At 44.6% G+C, this 25,830-nt stretch overlaps 1 protein-coding gene across 1 annotated transcript in view; it reads left to right on the top strand.

Moving 5' to 3' along the window:
- The window catches only part of LOC137371970 (NEDD4 family-interacting protein 1-like), a 176,197-nt gene that overhangs the window by 69,504 nt on the left and 80,863 nt on the right, over positions 1 to 25,830 (top strand). The window contains exon 5 of the mRNA XM_068035200.1: positions 22,409 to 22,514. Coding sequence (XP_067891301.1) covers positions 22,409 to 22,512 — 104 coding nt within the window. The 3' untranslated portion in view covers positions 22,513 to 22,514. The remainder of the gene's footprint in view (positions 1 to 22,408; positions 22,515 to 25,830) is intronic.

Below are 25,830 nucleotides of genomic sequence, written 5' to 3'. Positions count from 1 at the left end.
AATTTAATGTCCATGTGGCAAAATTAATGTGCCTTATTCTTGGCAGGTGGGGGCCTGCATGACAATAGGGTAAATGAGTGGGCAAAAATTTGACAGATGGAATATAGCATGGGAAATGTGAGGTTGCCCACTTTGGCAGGAAGAATAGAAAAACAGAATGTTATTTAAATGGTGACTGCAGAATACTGCAGTACAGAGGGACCTGGGTGTCCTTGTACATGAATCACAAAAAGTCAGCATGCAGGTACAGCAAGTAATTAGGAAGGCAAATGGAATGTTGGCCTTTGTTGTAAGGGGGATGAAGTATAAATGTAGGGAAGTCTTGCTGCAACTGTACAGGGCATTGGGGAGACCGAACCTAAAGTACTGTGTACAGTTTTGGTCACCTTATTTAAGGAGGGTCATACTTGCATTGGAAGCAGTTCAGAGAAGGTTCACTAGGTTGATTCCTGGGATGAGGGGCTTGTCTTATAAGGAAAGGTTGAGGAGGTTGGGCCTATATTGATTGGAGTTTAGATGTTTGAGAGGTGATCCAATTGAAACGTATAAAATTCTGAGGGGGCTTGACAAGGTAGCTGCTGAGAGGATGTTTCCCCTTGTGGGGGAATATAGAACTAGGGGGCACAGTTTCAAATTAAGGGGTCTCTCATTTAAGGCAGAGATGAGGTGGAATTTCTTCTCTGAGGGTTGTTTGGAATTCTCTTCTCCAGCGAGCAGTGGAGGCTGGCTCATTGAATATATTCAAGGCTGAGTTAGACAGATTTTTGATCTACAAGGGAATCATGGGTTATGGGGGAAGTGCTGGGAGGGGTGGGTGGCAGGAAAGTGGAGTTAAGGCCACAATCAGATCAACCATGATCTTATTGAATAGCGGAGCAGGTTCAAGTGGCCGAATGGCTTATTCCTGCTCCTATTTCTTACATTCTTAGGCTCCTGTATATCTCTTCCACTAGTTGGCGGCCTCTAGAATACACCCAGTAGTGCAATTTCACCTCTATTGTTTCTTAACTCTAAGCAAATAGATTCTGATCTTGACCCCTCCAGGACATCCTCTTTCTCCAGCACTGTAATATTCTCCTTAATCAATACTACCACCCTTCCTCCCTTCCCGATCTTGTCTGAATACCTTGTATCCAGGAATATTTAGTATCCCATCCTGCTCTTTTTTTGAGCCAGATCTCCGTTATTGCCGCATCATCATATTCCCATGTGGCTATCTCCACCTACAGCTTACCAACCTTATTTACCGTGCTTCGTGCATTTACAGACATGCAGTGTAATCCTAATTTAGACCTTATTGCATTCCCTCTGACTCTAACCCCACATAATACTTTTCTATTTCTTACTCTAGTGCTAGCTGTTTCTTCCAATCCTTTGTGCACCTTGTTTCTCCTTTCTAATGCTACATCCTGGTTCCCATCCCTCTGCCAAGTTAGTTTAAACCCTCCCCAACAGAATTAGCAAACTGCCTTGTGTGGACATTGGTCCTGGCTCTGTTGAGGTGCAACCCATCTGGTCTGTATAGGTTCCACCTCCCTCAGAACTAGTCTCAATGTCTCAAGAATCTAAAGCCCTCCCTTCTGTACCATCTCTCCAGCCATGCATTCATCTGCTGTATCCTCCTATTTCTATACTCATTGACACTTGGCACTGGAAGTAATCTGGATATTACTGGCTTTTGGGTCCTGCTTGCTGGTCTCCTTCCTAGCTACTGAAAATCTGCTTGCAGAACATGGAGGCCAGCAAGGGAAATTGGGTGGTCAACTGTTTTCTGGGAATAGGATTGAGGAAGCAGGAGGTGGGTCACATGGACAAGCTGAGTTCAGAGTGGGCATTTGGGGAGATAGGAGTGAAACTAGAAAAACATGCTGGTTCAGGGCTCAGGCAGGAGGTAGTCTTGGTGGAAATTTGGATTGGAGGTCCAGGGAAAGGGAGGGAGCAACACAGTCAGCTGAACGTATGGTCTCAAGCTTAGCAACAAAGAAGTCCATGGGCTCTTTGCACTTGTTGAACATGTATGGTGGTGTAGTTATGAGGACAGGTATATAGTCCATGATTCCAACTCAGTGATTTGAGGGACATGAATTGGAAGAGATTGAAAGATAATGGTACTGCAGGCTTACCAAAAAGATTCACTAAGAGTACTCCATGACATCCCTCTTGTCAAATACGTTTGTTGCAGCAATTTGATTGACTATGTATCTATAAAGACAAGGCTGCATTTTGTAGCATGTTTGGTCAGTGCCAGTGTATGGGTAGTTATGAACCATTCAAAAGCATGGGCTTAGATATCATTTGCCCCATGCCTATCAGCATTTAGTCAGGAAAGCTGGCAGCGGAGTCCCATGGTTGATTTTAACTGTCCAACCATCCAGTTTCTGATTGGTGGGCTGGCTTAAAATTACCCTTATACTATTTCTGGTATACCCCAATGGTACAAGGTGTAACTGTGAAGCACAATACCATTTTGTTTCATACATAAGTTTAATTTTCACTTCCTAGAAGGCTTTGGCCTGCCTACGGAAGCTATCTAAGCTGGGCAGTTTGACCAACCTGCCAGTCCGGAGAGATAGAAAAGTCACTGGGACTTGGATTCTTCCCACTTGATTCCAGGTAAGTAAGTTTGTCATTTCCCTAACAGATAGGCTGGTACTGCCTGGAGAGGTAACTGGAAGCTTGCTGGTGCTCTTTGCTGAAATCTGCAGTTTTAGCTGGTTAAACTCCTTGGTGTCTCGAAGCAGTGGCTGTTGCAAACTTGAATACCAGTGTGCATGCATGTATCTTGGGTGTACACTGGAATCTGATCAATAAATGACCTAATTGTGGAGGTTCAAATTTTTAGTACATATTCCTTGACAAGCACTTACAACTAGGTTGATGCAGTTCTCTCTGTTTATATACTTAAGTAAAACTCCTAGATTGCCAATTTAACAGGAAGACAGGACACAATGATCTCAAAATAAATTGAGAGCAACACTGTGGCGGCACAGTGGCGCAACCACTGCAGCCTCACAGCTCCAGGGACCCGGGTTCGATTCTGGGTACTGCCTGTGTGGAGTTTGCAAGTTCTCCCTGTGTCTGCGTGGGTTTTCTCCGAGTGCTCCGGTTTCCTCCCACAAGCCAAAAGACTTGCAGGTTGGTAGGTAAATTGACCATTATAAATTGTCACTAGTATAGGTAGGTGGTAGGGAAATATAGGGACAGGTGGGGATGTTTGGTAGGAATATGGGATTAGTGTAGGATTAGTATAAATGGGTGGTTGATGGTCGGCACAGACTTGGTGGGCCGAAGGGCCTGTTTCAGTGCTGTATCTCTAATCTAATCTAATCATTACAAATATGATGGACATTGCAGTGAGGGGTGGAGAGACGGGAGAATAATCATTATATTGGGAGGGAAAGAATTTAGTGGAGCCAAGTGCCCTTCTTACTTTGATCATAGAACCACAGAATCATAGAATGATTATAGCACAGAAGGAGGTCACTCGGCCTATCATGTCTGTGCCAGCTCTCTGCAAGAGACATTTGGCTAGTCCCACACCCTGGCCCTTTCCAAAATATGTCAGATAAAACCAATGGCAATTTAGCAATGCTATGGGTTTTCATTGTGTAAACAGAGACCAGGAATGGCCTTGGAGTTGCCCCAACTCTGTTGCTTGAACTCAGTCACACTTCCAGTGAAGATATGACAGTAGAGATGGAGCATGTCTAAGGAGATTATTTCCTTACAGGAACATAAAACAATTAAATGTTATTTAAACATTTATGTTGCAGCATGGCTGTCATTTAAGATCTGGTCTGCAGCTGTGCTCAGGCTCCTGACAGGAGTTATGAGCCTTGTGAATCTCTTGTTTCCCAGTTACCAGCCTGCAACCTGATGAGCTGGTTGGAATAAAGATAATAGGATCCCTGGCTTGTAGTTGCAAACAAGCTGGACATGACAGAATGGGATCCCTTTCTATTCAGAAAGATGCCAGGATGATCATGGATAGCACGCAAAGCCCCTGGACCCCAGGGAGTCCAGCAAAGCGGCCAAAGCTGAATGCTTTTTCATTCTGGTCATTGGGAAAATAATTGAAGTATTTCTCTTGACGTAGAGAGGCTTGGTGACCTCCCTGATACTACGAGCTGTGAGATATGGCTGATGTCACCTGTTGCAGCCTGAAAGAAGTCCAGGGCATAAAAGTTGACCCGGTGCTGAACTTTTCAACCAAAGACAGTGCTTTCCATGCTCTGGTACATGACTTGAGTTGTGGCTGCAGTGGGTGACATAGCTCGGTAACATTCTCCTTGGTGCAACAGGCATCTGAGCTATTGGAGGTAATTTTAATTCACCAAAGTGCATGGGTTGAAGTTGGGTAAGATGTTAAAATTTGAAGAATTTCAAACCTAACCCCAACCCACTCGTTTCTGTGTTTATTGGAGGCAAGACGGGAGTAGACAACCAACCAACCTGCTCCATAGTGGTGGCCATTTAAAAATTATATTGAGGCTGGCAACTGCACATTTAACCTGCTTTACAGCTTTAACCCTGACCACCAGGTTTTCGTTGCCTCAGCAAACCTGGCAGCTTAAGGGAGGTGTTGAAAGCTTCAGGGAAAGGTTAAGTGCCATTACAGCATGCTTGTGGGCTAGGAGGAACAGGATGTTCTATGCCAGAAATAACAGGCTGTGAAGGATAGAACTGGAGCTTAATCTTCACATGCTTTGTAAGCTTTTATTTACAAAGATAGACATTACAAACCTGCACCTCCAAACCCATCAACCACAGTTTCAGTCTGTTCCTATATATAGGAGCACAAGTGAATCCCCAGTTAATGCCCATCACCTGAATACCACTAAATACTCAATTACTGTACAATTGACACAGCAATGCTTCCCCAGCCCCTCATGTGTATCAGACCATCCCCCCTTAGAAGTCACCATCCAATGACCCCTCCCCCCACTGATCAGGATTCAGACTCCCTCACTACCCCCACTAGCAGCTTGCTGTAGGCTTCTTATCTTCAGCTACAGTCAGGCTGACTTCTGGGCAGGGATTCGGTTTAAAAAAAGTTGCACACTGAGAACTCCACAACAGGTGGGGAAAGCTGAACTTCTGGGTTTTCCAGCCGAAACTCTGCCACCTCCCTCCACTTACTAAACCTGCCCCTGTCAATAACGACCCCATTATTTCTGAGTAAAATTAATATTGGAGCAGTACTGAATACCGACCATGGGTATGGCCTCTGCGCAGCACTCCCCCTCCTTCTCTGTCTTTTGGCAGCTGTAGCTCCTCTCTGCTGTCTTCCTTACTGCTTCTTCTCATCCTGCAGCCCCAAAGGCAGTCTTATTGAGATTACCCATGATTGTAGTCAATCTATTTCTGAGGAAACCAACGACAGCATAACACCTGTAAAACTTTCCCTGTTTACACAAGGTGAACTTTCCAGATTGACAAAACATGCCAAAAAATGCCCAGAAGTTAGCGAGCAGCCTGAAACGAGAAACTAGCACCTAACAGGTAAGTATGGTATGATTCCTTTAAATAGCCTGATTAAGTGAGCTTTCCTGCCAGTTAAGGTCACATTGTGTTGTGCCAGCTCAGCTCATGGTGAATAAAGTGATGAGGTTTTGAGAAAATTAAAACAGTTCCCGTAAGACATTTGCATAAACAATTCCTCCTTTAAATGTTCCTGACAGGTGCTCCTGTCACCAGTATAGCTACCTTCACCAAGACGGTGGACGGGGCACTTACAGACAGAAACATGCCCACACTACCTACTAACCATATCTGAACCTTAATAGGCCAGTTAGTACCCAAGCAATGGTGCTATGCAGTCAAATTTCTGGGCCAATATATTTTAGGACTGATCAGGTAACAGGCCATACTCGATTTAATGAGTAACAAACCAGAATTTGTTAAAAATCTGATAAGAGAGTGTCTTCCAAATAGTGACAATAGCAGGGTTGAATTTAATATTAGGTTTGAGAGAGACAAGGGAGAGTCACAAATTTTAGTAAGGCAGATATCAAAGGGATGAGAATTAAATTGATCACAGTAAATTGGGCTGAATTGTTAATGGGTACATCTACAGACAAATGGTAGAAAATATCCAAAGTATTGGTACTACACAAAACTGGTATATACCCCTAAAAGGGAAGGGCTCCACTTGTGTAGTTAAGAAACCATCATCAACAAATGAGACAAGGGACAGTGTCAAGCTAAAAGAAAATGGTCACATATAGACAAGGAAATGTCATTTCCAGCAGACTGGGAGAGCTGTAAACAGCAATAAAGAAAGTCATGAGATGTAAAATTGGAAAATGAAAAAAAACTTGCAAAGGATTAAATGCCAGCAAGAAAACTTTTAATAAATATACTGAGAAAGAAAGTGGTAAGGGGGAATTTGGGTCCATTAAATAGAGAGACAGATTTACATTTATAGCGCGTCTTTCATAACCTCAGAACATACCAAAAAGCACTTTACAGCCAGCCAGTCACTGTAGTGAGATAATTGGCATTGTTCTTACACAAGTAGTCAATGACTGCCCGCACACTTGTTGTAGCATTGCAGAGAATTGGAATAGATGTTAGGAGTGATCTTGATCACTTTCCCCTCTCTGTGTTTATCTCTCTCTCACCCCTCCCTGGCCAGGATTTTGTTGGAGGCGGGGCTCCTGGTGCCAGATCGAAAAGGAGGAGGAAAGTCTGCCTCTGCCTTTTCATGCTGCCAAGACCGATCCTCCTGATCCTCTATGTTTTACAAGCCAGGATCCCCATCCCTTTAAAGACGGTATCCTGCCTCCAAGAGCTGCCAGCCAGAGGGCCAGCACCTCAGCAGTGGCACCGGGAGCAATAGAACCCTTGACTATAGGTAGGTGAGGCGAGGTCGCTGGGGTAAAGGCCTGCTTGGGTCTGGAAGAAAAATCCCGACCCGAACCCGACAAAACCACATTGGTCCCGAGCCCAAGCCAGCCCAAGTCCTTCCATTTTATCCTGTGCCTGACCCAGCCGGCACCTGACCCAACCCGAGCCCGACCCAACCGTAGTGTACTCACTGTACTTACCACTTTTGGATGGATGGAATGGAAGGAAGATGCATTGCTGCAGCATGAGCACAATGACATCATAGAGATGCTTACTCGCTCACTGCGCAGACTCAGAGTCTGTGGAGGACTGTGTGTCCGGCCCGACCTGCACCTGGCCCGACCCGACCCGAGCCCGAAAGCCGGAACCAGAAGAGCAACCCGACCCGATCCGAACCCAACACATGTCGTCGTGTCCCGTCAGTTTCGGGTCCGGTAGCAGGCCTTTACGCTGGAGCCAGTCCAGAAGACCCCGGCGAGGAGGGGATGGGGTTGGTCATGCAGTTCAGGAGAAGGGGGTTATGGGGGGTAAAGTGGTTCCTTGTGGGGGTCCTCTGTGGGTCACAGATTGCCCATGGAAGAAGGACCCCACCCAAGCCCACAGGGAGTGCACCTCATATTACAAGACGCCCTTCCCACATGGCAGAGGCACTCCCACCACTTGTAAGATCCCAGCGGTGGCGGGAAGAGGCCCTTAATTGTCTGATAATAAGCCACTTAAGGGCCTCAATTGGCGTCTGGGCAGGAAGTTCATCGTTGGCCTATCCCTCAGTCCCTGCCATCCATCATGATTCTCCATGACCCCCCTGCCTTTGACTCTGTCTCACAGCAGCCATTCCTACTCGCTCCCTGAACCACATGAAAACAACCGAACCTAGCGTGCCTGCACTGCAAACCACCAATCAGCACTCACCCTTCCAGGCAGCCCCGCTGTCGGTCACAGACAGTGACCGATCACAGGTAAGTTACCACCGTCATCAGACACCAGTCCCACCTACCCCCGCCGCCTGATGTGCACTTTAATAGGAGAGCCGTAAATCAAAGCTGAGCCATGGGCAGCCTGCTGTAAGTCACAGAGCACTGGTGGGCCCAATGGAAACCACAGACCTCAAGGTTTTGACCTTGGACATTGGTGTCTGTGTATGGACAAGTTGCCGACCCCTGCTACCCAGTTGACCCAGTTGGCAGGGCGTTCCTATTCTTGTTATTACTTATGTTCCAGAATCTATCTTCTGATGTTGATGTAGTTGTCTGTTTTTCTTCTCACTTTCTAACCAGCTAGCTTTTGAAAGCAGGTGCTGTATCACATGAATATTTTTGCCCTTTTCCTTTGTCATCTGCAGTCTTTGGCTCTAAAACTGTCTTTGTGCGTGCAAAAAGATTGACAGGTTGATGTATAGTTATAAAGTGCAGTTACGCCAAAGGGAAGTAAGAAAAACCCAGTCTATGATACAACAGATCCTGTGGTTACAGTAGTCAGAGTACCCTTCAGCCTAGTGCACCGTCCTCCACCCATTAACATCTGTTATTGATATGATTTGCAGTGCCCTTAACTCAAGATCAAAGCCAAGTATTGTTATTTGCCATGTGCTCAGGATAAACTAGCCCTGAGTAACTAGAGCTGATTGATGTTTCCCATATTGCTGCATAGATTATTATTCTGTTCAGGTTTTCATGAGTGACTACATGCTCAGAACAATTACGCCTACATTTGTTACAAATACTTGATTCATTTTATTAGAGAAACACCAACAGATATTAATGATAATGCAATCTTATATTTTGTTCTTTTGACCTGTCTAAAGGATAGCTCTTTGTTGCAAATACAGCAGAAATATAAACTGTAAGACTTCCTGACTGATCTATCAAAGCTGAAAGCGAAGACAAAAACACATCACGCCCTGATCAGAGAACTCCTCTATGCTGATGATGCTGCGCTAGTCGCTCACATGGAAACTCAGCTGCAATGACTGATGGACTGTCTCTCCCATGCCTGTAACATGTTCTCCTCCACTATAAGCATCAAGAAAACCATGGTCATGGGACAAGGTGTTGCATCTCCACCTCGATCACACTAAATAACAACCCACTGGAAGCAGTTAGCAAATTCTGCTACCTTGTGTCCATGGTGACTGAAAATCTGTCCCTTTATGCAGAGCTTGATGTACACATAGGGAAAGCAGCTACCACCTTTGACCGAAACGTACATGGAACAACACCAAGCTGACCCTTAGGATCAAGCTGATGGTTTATAAGGCCTACGTTCTCAGCACATTGCTGTATGGCTGTGAAACATGGACAACTTACAGCTACCAGGAAAAGAAGTTCAATAATTTTCATCTTCGCTGTCTGCGGCACATTGAGTGTATCCTGGCAGGACAAAATCACAAATGTGCCTGTCCTCTCAAAGGCAGAGCTCCCAAGTGTGTTGGCACTATTCAAACAGAGGTGGCTTTGGTGGATCGGATACGTCTGCAGGATAGAATACGGTTGCGTACCCAAAAAGCTTCTGTATGGTGAGGTAGCCAGCATCAGACGACCAGTGGAGCGTCCAAAGCTCCACTTCAAGGATGCTTGCAAGCGTGACATGAAGGCCCTAAATGTCAACTATCGCACCTAGGAGCCACTAGCTGCCAAAAGAGAGAAATGGCGACGCATCCTGTGGACTGCTGTGCACTACCATGACGACTAGTTGCTACAACAGCTTGGCAACAGGTGCCAATGTCAAAAACAACAACTCACGGCATCACTTGGCAGCTTCACATGCAGCACTTTGTGGCAGAACCTACCTCTCAAGGATTGGCCTTCACAGCCATCAGCAAAAGTGCATCAAGAGAAGACACCCCACTTAAATGGATTGTTAGCTGTGTGTCCATCATCTTTCATAGATAGAAGGATGCCAACCATATTGTACCTATGCATTATGGATAAATTGTAAACAAAGTGGAATTGTGGGACAGACAGGTTACTCAGCTACTAGCTTTAAAAGTATAACCATTGTCACACCAATGTACTTTGTTGAATGATAATTTTCTTTAATCTACTAACTGGAGATCTAAATTTCTATATTTTTTTAAAAAGACATTTGAAAAAAGAACAGCTAAAAGGATGACTTTGCTGGCAGCTTAGGTTGGCCACCTAATTTGCAACATTGTATCCTACATTGCAAGGACTGTGAGGAGGAAGACTAAATGGCTGTTCATGCCCCAGCAAGAACCAAGACCCAGGAAGTTTAAGGGAACTGCTTGTTCTTTTTAACAAGACAGAAATATTGCTAACTGCTATATTTGAATGATTGAGTGACTGTCATGTGACATGCCCCTCCCCATCTGTGGTTCTAAGCTTGTGTTTCTCTACAGCAGAAAGGAGGAGCTTCTGGACACTGACATGTGCAGACTCAAGTGGGGGTCCCTCTCTCTCTCTCCATTTCAGCTTACAAGCTTTGAACCCTGCCTGTTGACTGACCACCTTTGCATACCCTGGCTACAATCAAAACTGTCTCCAAGAGATCCATAGAGCCTATCATCTACCTCTACAAACTAAACCTCAGGACCACCAAATTCAGCTGGAAGCAGCCGAATCACAGACTGTATACCCCTTTTTTCTATGGACTGTAACTCAACCAATCTACCTTTCCCCACTCTGTAACCTATTTGTTTGTGTGTAAACCTCTAGTGTGTGTGTGTGTGTGTGTGTGTGTGTGTGAAAGTTGGCATGTTGTTTATTATTTTTGTTAATTTGGTTTAGGTACAATGAAGTTAACCTCTTTCTTTGCTAAACTCAAGAAAAGCTGTCTGATTGGTTCTTTTTATGATCATAGCAAGTAAATAATCGAACACCTACTGAATTGACCAGTACATCGACTTTAAGAAAGAATTAAACCGGTTAACGTCAAACAAGGAGAGGGAAAAAAGGGAAGCCCTTCAACTCCTCCTCAGCTGACCATTACACCATTTATATCTGTTCCAACAGCATGATAATTTAAATGAGAAAAATGTCATCTGTTAAAGGCAAGTGATGATTATCCAATAGAGGCTCATGAGTATGCAGTGATTAAATAACAAATAGTCTTCCTACAGCAGAACAATTGATGCAGCATGATGCATCAGCAGCAGTTCGAAATGTATCATCCTTTCCTTTGTTTCATATACAGTTCTGGTTTGCAGTAAAGGCCATCTGCTATATGCGCTAGCTCAAAGGTTTTACAAATTGACATGCAACACTCTGTAAGGACTTTTATTCATCAAAGTGATTTATTAGGAATATAAGAATGTTATTTATAGCACAAACCCAGTACCTCCTCCTCCAAACACACACATATATGCATGCATGTACATGTTCTCTTTGCCTCGTACCAGCAGTGCAATAAATCACGGAATATATATATATTACCATGGGCAGAAGCCAGTATTCAGTCAATTTGATTTACTCCACGTAATATCAAGAAATGGCTGAGCGCACTGGATACAGCAAATGGGCCCCATCAACATCCTGGCTGTAGTGCTGAAGGCTTATGCTCCAGACTTAGCCAGACTCCCAGCCAAGCTGTTCCAGTACAACTTCAACACTGAAATCTACTAAACAAAGTGGAAATTGCCCAGGTATGGTCCAGCCACAAAAAGCAGGACAAATCCAATCCAGTTAGTTACCATCTCGTCAGTCTACTCTCAATCATCAAAGTGATGGAAGGTGTCATTGACAGTACTATCAACCAACACTAACTCATCAATAACCTGCTTACCGATGCTCAGTTTGGGTTCTGCCAGGGCCACCCGGCTCCAGGCCTCATTATAGCCTTGGTCCAAACATGGACAAAAGAGCTGAATAGGAACATAAGAGCAGGAGTAGGCCATTCAGCTCATCGAGCCTGCTCCACCATTCAATTAGATCATGGCTGATCATCTACCTTCATGCGCTATCCCAGAGGTGAGGCGAGAATGATTTCATTTGATATCAAGGCATCATTTGACCGAGTGTGACATCAAGGAGCCCGAATAAAATTGAAGTCAATGGGAATCAGGAGGAAAAATCTCCACTGGTTGGAGGAAGATGTTGTGGTTGTTGGAGGCCTATAATTTCAGCCCCAAGACATTGCTGCAGGAGTTACTCAGGGCAGTGTCCTAGGCCTAACTATGATCAACTGCTGCATCAATGACTTTTCATCCATAATAAGGACAGAGGTTGGGGTGTTTACTGATGAGTGCACAGTGTACAGTTCCTCTCATAAATCCTCAAATAATGAAGCAGTCTGTCCCCGCATGCAGCAAGACCTGGACAATACTTAGGCTTGGGCTGATGAGTTTAATTCACACCACACAACTGCCAGGCAATGACTATCTCTAATAAAAGAAAGTCTAACCACTTCCCTTTGACATTCAATGGCATTACCATCACTGAATCCCTACCATCAATATCCTGGGGATCACCATTGACCAGAAACTGAACTGGACCAGCCACATAAAAACTGTGGCTACAAGAGCAGGTCAGAGGTTGGGAATTCTGTGGTGAGTAAGTCACCTCCTAACTCACCAAAGTTTCTTCACCATCTACAAAGCTGTGTTGTGGAATACTCTCCACTTGCCTGGATGGGTGCAGCTCCAACACTCACTAAGCTCGACACCATCCAGGACAAAGTAGCCCACTTCATTGGCACCACATCCTCCACCTTAAGCATTTACTCCCTCCACCTGCAGATCATGCCAGTGGTGTGTACCATCTACAAGATGTACCGCAGTAACTTGCCAAGGATTCTTTTACAGCACCTCTCAAATTCACAACCTCTACCACTGAGAAGGACAAGAGAAGTAGCTGCTTAGGAACACTACTACCTGCATGTTCCCCTCCAAGTCATGCAACATCCTGACTTGGAAATATGTTTTTGTTTCTTTACTGTCACTAGATAAAATTCCTGGAATTCCCTCCTTAACAGTACTGCGGGTATACCTACACCAGGTGGACTGCAGCGGTTCAAGAAGGCATCTCACCACCACCTTCTCAAGGGCAATTAGGTGCAGGAAACAAATATTGGTGTTGCCAGAAATGCCCATATCCCATGAACAAATAAATAAAAAAGGTTGGTTTTTGCATGTATTTTCATGATCGGCCAAAGGGCCTGTTTTTCTGCTGTATAACTCTATGACTATGTAGTACACATAGCTCCCATTGCTTCATATTTGAAAGCAATAAAATGTGCTGCCTACATGATTCAAACATTTAATAAGGAATAATCTGGCAAAAGATAGAAATAAATTCTCATATGAAAAAAAATCACAGCTTGCAATCCAACATGATCTGTGAAAACATCATTCCTAATCAAAATGCTTTTGTACTTCGGGCAGATTTTAGATGTATTTCACTGCACTCACTCCTCTACATCTACTGTATTCATTCTAATCCAGCACAGTGCTCACTCCCCTATTGAACAGTGCTTACTCGTCTACATCTGCACTCTGCTCACTCCTCCAATCCTGCACTCTGCTCATGCCTCAAACCTTGCATTCAACTTTCGCTGGCTACAGTATTTCTGGCCCATTGTCTACTTCTCCTATTATAAAGTCATGGAATGGTTACAGCACATTAGGAGGCCATGCAGCCTGTCAAGTCTGTGGTGGATCTCTGAAAGAGCCATTTAGCTGGTCCCATATGTCTATTCCTCATAGCCCTCCAAATTTTCTCTTTTCAGGTGCTTATCCAAGTCCCTTTTGAAAGCCACAATTGAATCTGCCTGCACCAGCCTTTCAGGTGGTGCATTCCAGATCCTAACCACTTGCTGCGTGAAAAAGTTTTTCCTCATGTTGCTGTTGGTTCTTTTGCCAATCATCTTAAATCATTGTCTTTGATTCTTGACCCTTTTGCCTATGGGAACAATTTCTCTATCTACTCTGTCTCCACCCCTCATGATTTGGAACATATTTATTAAATCTCCTATCAACCTTCTCTTCTCTAAGAAGAATAACCCCAGCTTCTCCAATCTATCCATGTAACTAAAGTTCATGGGAACCATTCTCATATCTTTTCTGCACCTTCTCTAATACCTTCACATCCTTCCTAAAGTGCGGTGCCCAAAATTGGACACAATACTCCAGTTGAGGCTGAACCAATGTTTTATAACTTCCTTGCTTTTGTACTCTATGCCTCTATTTGTAAAGCTCAGGTTCCTGCATGCCTTTTTAACCATTTTCTCAACTTGCCCTGCCCATCAATGATTTGTGCACATATACTCCCAGGCCTCTCTGTTTCTGCACCCCATTTAAATTGTACCTTTTATTTTATATTGCCTTTCCTCAATCTTCCTGCCAAAATATATCACATCACACTTCTCTGCATTACATTTCATCTGCCATGTGTTCACCCATTCCATCAGAATATCTATGTCCTCTTGAAGTCTATCACTATTGTCCTCACAGTTCACAATATTCCAAGTATTGTGTCATCTGCAAATTTTGAAATTGTGTCCTGCACACTCAAGTCTAAGCCATTAAAAAAAAACAGTGGTCCTAATACCAACCCTTGGGTAACCCCACTGTGCATCTTCCTCCAGACCGAAAAACAACCGTTCACTGCTACTCTGTTTCCTATCACTCGTATCCATGCTGCCACTGTCCCTTTTATTCCATGGGCTTTGCTGGCAAGTTTATTATGTGGCACTTTATCACATGTCTTTTGGAAATCCATATAGACCGCACCAACCACATTACCCTCATCAACACTTTCTGTTACCTCATCAAAAACCTTGATCAATCAAGTTAGTTAGACACAATTTACCTTCTTCCCCTCACTTCCGTCTGACCCCACCCCTTCTGATCTGACCCCTTGCCGTGTATTCACTATACCCTCTGACCTTCCCCTCTCTGACGCTGAATGTTCTGCACTCAGCAAAAGACTCAGTTTTATCCCCTTATGCGCCCACCTCAATGAACTTCGCGCTCGACATGATATTGAGCTCTTCTTCCATCACTTTCACCTCTGGGCTCACTACTTTGACCAGGAGTCCTCCCCTGACCAGCAGATCCATTCACCCGCCTCCAGCATTCTCCCTCCACCTGGACTCCTCCCTCCGGCGTCTTACTCGCTCTTGATCTTTTCATTGAAAACTGTCAGCATGACATCGGCCATCTCAATTTCTCTGCCCCCCTCACTCACTCTAACCTGTCCCCCTCTGAACTTGCTGCACTCCATTCTCTCATGTCAAACCCTGACATTGTCATCAAACCTGCAGACAAGAGCTGGTGCTGTTGTTGTCTGACGCACTGACATCTACCTTGCAGAGGCTCAGCGCCAACTCTCAGACACTTCTTCCTACTTCCCTCTGGACCATGACCCCACCACCGAACATCAAGCTACTGTCCACAGGACTGTCACTGACCTCATCTGCTCCGGAGATCTTCCCTATACAGCTTTCAACCTCATAGTCCCGCAACCCCGGACAGTCTGCTTCTACCTCCTTCCTAAAACCCACAAACAGGACTGTCCCAGCAGACCCATTGTTTCAGCCTGTTGCTGCCCCACTGAACTTATTTCTTCCTATCTTGACTTTATCTTTTCTCCCCTGGTCCAGTCGTCCCACCTACATCCGCGACTCTTCCGACGACCTATGTCATTTTGATAATTTCCAGTTTCCTGACCCCAACCGCCTCCTCTTCGCTATGGACGTCCAATCTCTCTACACCTCCATCCCCCACCAGAACGGTTTGAGGGCTCTCCGCTTCTTGCTTGAACAGAGGCCCTACCAGTCCCCATCCACCACCACCCTCCTCCACCTGGCTGAACTTCTTCTCACATTGAACAACTTCTCCTTCAACTCCACACACTTTCTTCAAGTAAAAGGTGTTGCTATGGGTACTGGCATGGGTCCTAGTTATGCCTGTCTTTTTGTGGGATATGTCGAACATCCCTTGTTCCAGTCCTACTCAGGCCCCCTCCCCCAACTCTTTTTCCAGTACATTGATGAATGCTTTGGTGCCATTTCCTGCTCCCGCCCCGAACTGGAAAACTTTATCAACTTTGCTTCCAATTTCCATCCTTCTCTCACCTTTACATGGTCCATTTACGGGGCGGCACAGTGGCACAGTGGTTAGCACCGCAGCCTCACAGCTCCAGGGACCCGAGTTCAATTCTGGGTGCTGCCTGTGCGGAGTTTGCAAGTTCTCCCTGTGACTGCGTGGGTTTTCGTCGGGTGCTCCGGTTTCCTCCCACCGCTAAAGACTTGCAGGTGATAGGTAAATTGGCCATTGTAAATTGCTCCTCATGTAGGTAGGTGGTAGGGAATATGGGATTACTGTAGGGTTAGTATAAATGGGTGGTTCTTGGTCAGCACAGACTCGGTGGGCCGAAGGTCCTGTTTCAGTGCTGTATGTCTAAATATAAAATAAAAATATCCCCGACACTTCGCTTCCCTTCCTCGACTTCTGTGTCTCCATCTCTGGGAATAGGCTGTCTACTAATATACATTATAAACCCACTGACTCCCACAGCTACCTCAACTACACTTCTTCACACCCTGCCTCCTGTAAGGACTCCATTCCATTCTCCCAGTTTCTCCATCTTCAACGCATCTGCTCTGATGGAACCTTCCATGACAGCTCTTCTGATCTGGCTTCCTTTTTCCTCAATCGAGGATTCCCCCCAACTGTGGTTGACAGGGCCCTCGACCGTGTCCGGCCCATTTCCCGCACCTCTACCCTCACCCCTTCCCCTCCCTCCAGAACCGTGACAGGGTTCCCCTTGTCCTCATTTTCTACCCCACCAACTTCCACCTCCAAAGGATCATCCTCCACCATTTCCGCCACGTCCAGCGTGATGCCACTACCAAATGTATCTTCTCCTCCCCTCCAGTCAGCATTCTGAAGAGATCGTTCCCTCCGCGACACCCTGGTCCACTCCTCCATTACTCCCAACACCTCGTCCCCTTCCCATGGCACCTTCCCATGCAATCGCAGGAGGTGTAACACCTGCCCTTTTACCTCCTCTCTCCCCACTATCCAAGGCCCCAAACACGCCATTCAGGAGAAGCAGCGACTTGCTTGTACTTCTTTCAATTTAGTATACTGTATTCGCTGCTCACAATGTGGTCTCCTCTACATTGGGGAGACCAAATGCAGATTGGGTGACCGCTTTGTGGAACACCTCCGTTCAGTCCGACAGTATGACTCCAAGCTTCCGATTGCTTGCCATTTCAACACATCCCCCCTGCTCTCATGCCCACATCTCTGTCCTGGGATTGCTGCAGTTTTCCAGTGAACATCAACGCAAGCTCGAGGAACAGCATCTCATTTACTGATTAATTTCAGAGCATGACGGCCCCCCCCTTTTTATTTTTTAGTTATTTTTTATTATTTATATTTGTTTATGTTATTTTAGCTTGTTTCATCATTCATTTTTTTACCATGTGCCTACCCACTGTTTTTCTTCATGTTTGTGCTTTGAGCCAGGGCTGTTCATTTTTCTGTCAATTCACACCCTCTCTGCACTAACGCTTTGTCTTTCAACATACCATGAACATACCGTTTGTCTTTGCTCCATGACCTTCTGGTCAGTTATTCTCTGTGACTCTCTGTCCTATCAACACCTTGCCCTTTGTTATCTCTTGCTCAACCCCTGCCGTATTTGCTATAAACCTATTACATTTCTAACATTTTCCAATTCTGACGAAGGGTCACTGACCTGAGACGTTAACTCTGCTTCGCTCTCCACAGATGCTGTCAGACCTGCTGAGTGTTTCCAGCATTTCTTGTTTTTATTTCAGATTTCCAGTACCTGCAGTATTTTGCTTTTATTATATTGGTAATTCACCCAAGTTTCAAAGGAGATAAACTACAGATATACTGAATCCAAAGTTAAAATTAATTTGAATGTTTATCTCTTTTTTTAAAAAAAATGATCAGTCGTAGAGCAGTGCATCAAAGGATTTTGCAATGGAGCTTGCTTCTGCAACTGGTTCCAGTATATGCATTATTGGACTTGTGTCAGTTTTCCACTAGCTGCTTTGCTGCACATACAGTATTTGTATTGGCTACTAGCATCATTAAACAAACACTAACTGAGCTCACATGCATTTTGGCAAGCCCAACCAAATGGAACAAATGAAGCTGAGACTGAAGGTCAAGTGGTTTTGAGTCTATTGCCAGTTTTGCAAATCAATGTGCTAAAAATTGACTAATGTCACAGTAGTTATAATTTTTAGCTTTGAATGTTTTGTGTATGTCTTTCTATTTAATGGTTGGTCAAATGTTAATTTGTCACTACATCCTCTATGGCATCTATTGTGACCTTTCAGCATCAAAACATTTGCAGTCACACTCAGCCCACTGTTTTGACCCAGCAATCTAGTTCATCAGTACTCTGCTGATAAATGAAGATATTCTTCAGAAAATTGGGTTTTGTTGTTCAGTCAGGTGAAGCAAAATATTTCACAATAGATTACTGCCACTCTGCATCTTAACACATCATTCTTACTAATGTACTGCATCTGTCACCTCAAGCCAGCTCATGATCATGGTTCACTGTGTCACTATATTATTCACTATTGCTGGTGATTCTAAATACTTTTCATATTAAGTTAATGTACTTGTTAAGAAAGCAAGAATGTTGGCAGCAATCTAAGCAAGACTGGGAACAATTTTTTTTCTGGAAAAAATTGCACTGTGATACTAAAACTGTAGTTTCGTCCAGCACAAATTGTTTTCATTTAGCGAAGGTGATCGTCGGTGTTATTGTGGGTGACTACTTACTAACTTGTGGTTGTGTTCTCAAATAGTCATTTGTGGTTTCCTCCCTTTTTCGCTGGTTTTGATTTGGAGTTTCCTAGATGACACATCCTGTGGTGTCTTTTGGCAAGTCGTCAACTGCTGTCTGTTGGCTGACTCATGTGTTTAATGGATGTGCTGCTCATTACATACTAAAAAATACTGGATTTGATTTTTTTTAAAAACTAGTCCAGGGATGGTTTATAGTGAGGCTCTCATCCTGCTTTTCAACTAACATTACAGACTCTTGTTTTTTAAACCCCATTTGGCAATTACTGCATGAGTTAGAGGAAAACAGTGAAAGTCATCACTGAAACAACAGGGGTGATTTTAACCCTACTCGCATAGCAGAAAGCAGGTGAATGCACTGTTAAAATCACCCAGGTCATTTACCCACCCTGGAGGCTCCAGGAACTGACTGAACACCATTTATGGTTTTGGGGTAAGATATTACCATAGATAGAGGATTGCCTAATTAACAGGAAACAGAGAGTCGGGATAAATGGGTAATTTTCAGGTTGACAAACTATAACTAGTGGGGTGCCACAGGGATCAGTGCTGAGGTCTCAACTACTTACAATCTATATTAATGGCTTGGATGAAGGGACAGAATGTATTCTAGCCACGTTTGTTGACAATACAGAGATAGGTTGGAAAGCAAGTTGTGAGGAGGATACAAAGGGCAGGATTTTGTTCTGCCATTTTGTCTGGGGCGGGGAAGGCCGAGCACGGCTTACCCGCCCCAGGTCAATTGAGGCCACATAATGGCCTCTTCCTGCCTCCACCTCAATTTTGTTGAAGGTGGAGGGGCCCACTGCCATGGGGAGACACCACCAGGTAAAGCTTGGCAGCCTCCTGGCGGGGTCAGGGTGGAGTGGGGGAGGGGTGTTCCCTCCTTTTGGTGGCAATCCAGGGTCCCTCAGTGGCAATAGTTCTGGAGTAAAATATATCATATTTCCTTGTGCTTTGGCATATTTGCTGTGTTTATCATATAAAGATCAATTTTATTTCCTTATAGTAAGGGTTAAATTAGTGCCATTTTAAACACCAGGGGTTAGTTTGATGCAAAGGTGAAAACAGACATTAAACAGATACTGTGCCAATAAGACACTCCTGTTTGAAAGTCTGGTTTAAGCACACAATTTTGGTCCTAATTGCTAATTACCATAATTTGAACTTCTCTGGAATGCTAATACAGACACCTGCAGATTTACCACTGAAGGTAAAAAAAAAGTGAGCCTGTAACATCACAATTTTCGTGGAGCAGTATATGTGGGCTCCACTCATTTACTTCCACAGAAGATGTGGAGTTCTCTGGCTGACATACAGTGGGAGGTTTTAGGAAGGCTCAGGGACCAAAGGAGATGGTGCACAGGTCTCAGACTGGAGGTCCTGGTGGAGGAAGTCCAGAGGATGAAGGAAGTCCTGTACCCTTGTGGGGGAAGGATTCCAATTGCCCTCCTGTCTCTCTCTCCTACCACATGTCTTCCTTCAATTCCACCTGTAGACCAAATGGGACCCTTAGCAAGATGGCCATGACCAAGCACTCATTTTCTCTTGGTGACTCCTATAAGGCATCTAATAAAGTAGAGTAGCACAACACCTACTTTTTTTAGGTGAAGTCCTCAGAGAATTTCTCAAATAAATGTTGAAGTCTTGACAAAGTGTCCTAGAAAGTCTTCATATAAGTCCTCTTCAAACCTCAAGCAGCAATTGAACAGTAAAACATAATATACCTTTAGGTCATGCTCAAAGTTCTCTGCAACTAGTTTACTCCAATCAGCTAATCATTGTTGGGGGAGGGTATTAGGTCAAGTACTAGCCATCAAAATACTGTGCAACCTTGTTAATGAGTGCTCGGTAGGCAATTTAAGTGGCAATCAACTACTAAATGGTCCTCTGGGCAGCTGTTCCTTGCACAAGCTTTAACTCCAAGCAGGGGCTCTGACACAAATTTTCAGATCCTCTCTGGCCACAGGAGAGGTACCAGAGGATTGGAGGACAGCAAATGTGGTACCATTGTTCAAGAAGGGTAGCAGGGATAAACCAGGTAATTACAGGCTAGTGAGTCCAACATCAGTGGGAGGGAAACTATTGGAAAAAAAGTCTGAAAGGACAGGATTAATCACCACTTGGAGAGGCAGGGATTAATCAGGGATAGTCAGCATAGCTTTGTCAGGGGGAGATCGTGTCTAACTTGATTGAATTTTTCGAGGTGGTGACTGGATGTGTGGATGAGGGTAAAGCAGTTGATGTAGTCTCCATGGACTTCAGTAAGGCTTTTGATAAGGTCCTGCCTGGGAGATTGGTTACGAAGGTAAAAGCCAATGGGATCGAGGGCAATTTGGCAAATTGGATCCAAAATTGGCTTACTAACAGGAGGCAGAGGTAATGGTCGAGTGTTGTTTTTGCGATTGGAAGCCTGTGACCGGTCGTGTACCACAGGGATCACTGCTGGGACCCTTGCTGTTTGTAGTGTACATTAATGATTTAGATGTGAATATAGGAGGTATGATCAGTAAGTTCGCAGATGTTATGAAAATTGGTGGTGTTGTAAATAGTGAGGAGGAAAGCCTTAGATTACAGGACGATATAGATGGGTAGAGCAGTGGCAAATGGAATTTAATTCTGAGAAGTGTGAGGTGATTCATTTTGAGAGGACTAACAAGGCAAGGGAATATACAATGGATGGTAGGACCCTAGGAAGTACAGAGGGACCTTGGTGTACTTGTCCATAGATCACTGAAGGCAGCAGCACAGGCAGATAAGGTGGTTAGGAAGGCATATGTGATACTTGCCTTTATTAGCAGAGGCATAGAATATAAGAGCAGGGAGGTTATGATGGAGCTATATAAAATGCTATTTAGGTCACAGCTGGAGTACGGTGTACAGTTCTGAGCACCACACTGTCGGAAGGATGTGATTGCACTGGAGAGGGTGCAGGGGAGATTCACCAGGATGTTTCCTAGGCTGGAACATTTCAGCTATGAAGAGAGACTGAATAGGCTAGGGCTGTTTTCCTTAGAACAGAGAAGGCTGAGGAGGGGACATGATTGAGGTATTCAAAATTATGAGGGGCATTGATAGGTTCGATAGGAAGAGACTTTTTCCCTTAGCGGAGGGGTCAATAACCAGGGGGCATCAATTTAAGGTAAGGGGTCGGAGGTTTAGAGGGGATTCGAGGAAAAAATTTTCACCCCGAGGGTGTTTGGAATCTGGAACGCACTGCCTGAAGAGGTGGTAGAGGCAGGAACCCTCACAACATTTAAGAAGTATTTAGATGAACACTTGAAATGACATAGCATACAAAGCTACAGTCGAAGTGCTGGAAAATGGGATTAGAATAGTTAGGTGCTTGATGGCCGATGGGCCTGTTTCTGTGCTGTATAACTCTGACTCCTTTAGCAAGATGGTACCTTGCACTAAATGTGAGCGAAACCAGCACTTCAGTTTGACAATCTCATCTTGGCCACCTTGGAGGCTCTTTAGTGCATAAAATAGCATAGGAATATTACCCTGTAGGAATTTTATTTATGGCCTCAAACTCCTTCTGGATCCCAAATTATATTTAACAGCCCATACTGCATATCTAAAGTTTGTTTTAGGGTCTGATCAACAGGTTTACCCTGTAGGACATAAGAATTTATGGTTCATTTCTTCAGACATTAAAAGGGATGGACAGATTCAACCACCTAACAGTATTTTTGTAATTGGTGACTACCAGAGAAATGGTGCTTAACAGTGTTAACGTAACTTGTATTTCTTGTGATATTGAAGTGCAAATTATAACTTTTTCCCTCCCCTACTACATTACAGGGTTTTGGCTTTTCACAAGAGGTTTCGTCAATTATGCAAAAGTTCGGAAGGTGGCTGCCAAGATCACCAACTTGAAAAAATCCAGGTTCCTTTTCATTTACTGACGGTAACAAATCACATCTTTTCACTTTCCTTTTACACCGTACATAGAGGTGCCCACTTACTTGTCCTGAATGATTCTGGTATTGTCAGTCAATATAACTTTAAAATTAAAACAAAAATAACAGTTAGTATTCTGAGATAGACAGAAGACTGAAGCATTTGTTACATCAAGGTCTTATACTCAGGGATACCAGCAGTATGCTGAATCCTTTTTTTGTTAGTGGAGAAAATAATTACCATGCTCAATATTGCCCTCAACCTTTGACCTTGTGCACTGTTGCAGATTGTCACTTTTGCTGTAATCCTTCAGGCAATGTCTTGTTCGCCACAGCTTTTAAAAGCACTCCCTTTTTCTCTATCTTTCCTTCCATTTAAATAAAAACAGAAAATGTTAGAAATACTCAAGAGGTCAGGCAGCATCTGTGGAGAGAGAGAGTTAATGGGTGGAATCTTATGGACTTAGTTTTTGATGGAGCATCAGCAACCTGACCCTGCAGGTAAGGGCCTTCTGGGTCAATTTTGTAGGAGCTAGCCAATTTAGAGGGTGCCTTCGGGATTGGATTCAATTAGGTACAGAGGGTGGGAGGAGCAGTCAGAAGCCCAAATGGGGGCTGAGTATTTAAAGTGGTACTGGCAGCACGCACAGTGGCAAAACTGTGAGATGTGCACTGCAAATTTGCAGAAGCAAAAAGAGAACGATGGATGGCAGAAGGGGAAGGGAAGCCCCACAATTCATGGATGCATCTCTTGAGGTGTTGGTGGATACTGTGGGAGCACAGAGGTAGGTGCTCTTTTCAGATGATGGCAGGAGGAGGCCAGTCAGCCTCACCGAATAGGCATAGCTGAAGGTGCTATGCCGGAGTGTGGTGCAGAGGACAAACCGTGTAGGAGGCTGGGGTAGAGCAGTCAGTGTGGGAGTGGGGCTCAGAATTAAAATGACAAATAACAGGAAGCTCAGCTTGCAGACTGAATGGAGACATTTAGCGAAGTGTTTAGCCAGTCTCCCCAGTTTTTTTTTTTCATTCATGGGATGTGGGTGTCGCTGGCTATGCCAGCATTTATTGCTCATCCCGAATTGCCTTTGAGAAGGTGGTGGTGAGCTGCCTTCTTGAACTACTGCAGTCCATATGAGGTAGGTACATCCACAGTGCTGTTAGGGAGAGAGTTCCAGGATTTTGACCCATCGACAGTGAAGGAACGGCAATATAGTTCCAAGTCAGGTGTGTGACTTGGAGGGGAATTTGCAGGTGGTGGTGTTCACATGCATTTGATGCCTTGTCCTTCTAGTTGGTAGAGGTCGGGGTTTGGAAGGTGCTGTCTAAGGAGCCTTTGTGCATTGCTGCACTGCATCTTGTAGATGGTACACACTGTTGCCACAGTGTGTCAGTGGTGGAGGGAGTGAATGTTTACAGATGGGAGACTGCATTGTGAGCAGCAAATTCAAGATACTAAATTTAAAGAAGTACAAGTAAAACATTGTTTCGCTTGGGAGGAGTGTTTGGGGTCCTGGGCAGTGGGAAGAGAGGAGGCAAAAAGGGAGGTGTTGCCTCCCGCACTTGCATGAGAGTATTGAATCTCCTCTGCTAACATGGGAAGGTGGTGTTAAGGGTGATTGAGGAGTGGACCAAGGTGTAGCAGAATGGCCCCTTCCGAATTCTGGAAGGAGAGTGAAGCGGAAGATGTGCTTCATAGTGGCATCATGCTGGAGGTGGCAGAATTGGTGGAAGATGATCTATTGAGTGCAGAGGCTAGTGGGGTGCAAAATGAGGACAAAGGAGAACCCTATTGTTCTGGGAGGGAGGGGAAAGGGTAAAAGCAGAAGTGCAGGAAATGGAAGGGAGACATTTGGGGGCCCTGTCATCCACGCTGAGGAGAATCCTTGCTCGAGGAAAAAGCAAGGCATATTAGAAACACTGATATAGATCAGAAAAGATGCAACAGAGATGGAGAAACTGGAACAATGGAATGGATCCTTACAGGAAGCAGGATGGGAGGAAGTGTAGCAAAGATAGCTGTGGGCTTCAGTAATTTTACTGGATATTAGTCAATAGCTTATCCCCAGAAATGGAGACCAAGCAGTCGAGGAAAGGAGGGCAAGAGTTGGAGATGGACCATGTGAAGGAGATGGAAGGGTGATAATTGAAGCAAAGTTGATGAAAATTTTCCAGTTTGCACGAGAGCAGGAAATGGCAATACAGTCATTTAAGGTACCAGTAGAAGAGTGAGAGCGGGTTCCTAAGTAGAACTGCAACAAGGAATGTTCCACATATTCCATGAAAAAGACAGGCATTGCCAGAATCCACAGGTTTCCATAGCGATACCTTTTATTTAGAGTAAGTGAGTCGAATTAAAGGAAAAGTTGTTCAATTTGAGTGTAAGTGCAGCCAGGTGGAGGAGGGTTGTAGTGGATGGGGATTGGTTGAGCCTCCAATGAAGGAAGATGGCCCTCCAATCAAGGAAGAAGCAGAGAGCCGCCTTCTGGTGGGAGATGGAAGTGTAGGAGGATTGGATGTCCATGTTGAAAAGGAGCTGGTTAGGGCCAGGAAACTGAAAACTGTTAAAATGACAGAGCTTCCTAAGAGTCCTGGATGGAGTTGGGAAGAGAGTGGATAAGGCGAAATCTTGTGGCTACAGTGAGTTAGTAGTGCTTATTGTGCAGCTGAGCAAACCTTTGAAGCTGTTAACTGTAAGACCATCTACTTTGTCTTTTTTTTAATATTTGTTTCATGGGATGTGAGCATTGTTGGCAAGGCCAGCATTTGTTGCCCGTCCCTAACGGTCATTGAGAAGGTGGTGGGGAGCTGCCTTCTTGAACCGTTGCATTCCTTCAGGTGTAGGTACATCTATAGTGCTGTTAAGAAAGGAGCTCCAGGATATTAATCCAATGACAGTGAAGGAACGACGACATATTTCCAAATCAGGATGGTGTGTGGCTTGGAGAGGAACTTGCAGGTTGTGGTGTTCCCATGCGTTTGCTGCCCTTGTCCTGGTAGGTGGAAGAGGTCACGGTTTTGGGAGGTGCTCTCAAAGGAGGCATGGTGAGTTGCTGCAGTGCATTTTGTATATGGTACACTGCTGCCACTGTGCATCAGTGGTGGATGGGGTGCCAATCAAGCGGACAGCTTTGTCCTGGATGTGTCAAGCTTCCTGAGTGTTGTTGGAGCCGCACTCATCCAGGCAAGTGGAGAGTATTCCATCACACTCTTGACTTGTACCTTGTAGATGGTGGACAGGCTTTGGGTTACTCGCTGCAGAATTCCCAGCCTCTGACCTGCTCTGTAACCACAGTCTGCAGTATTTAGCACTGCAGTAAGCACAAC

Source organism: Heterodontus francisci, chromosome 1, assembly GCF_036365525.1.
Source record: "Heterodontus francisci isolate sHetFra1 chromosome 1, sHetFra1.hap1, whole genome shotgun sequence".
Classification (NCBI taxonomy): Eukaryota; Metazoa; Chordata; class Chondrichthyes; order Heterodontiformes; family Heterodontidae; genus Heterodontus; species Heterodontus francisci.
This window is presented reverse-complemented; position numbering and strand designations above follow the sequence as displayed.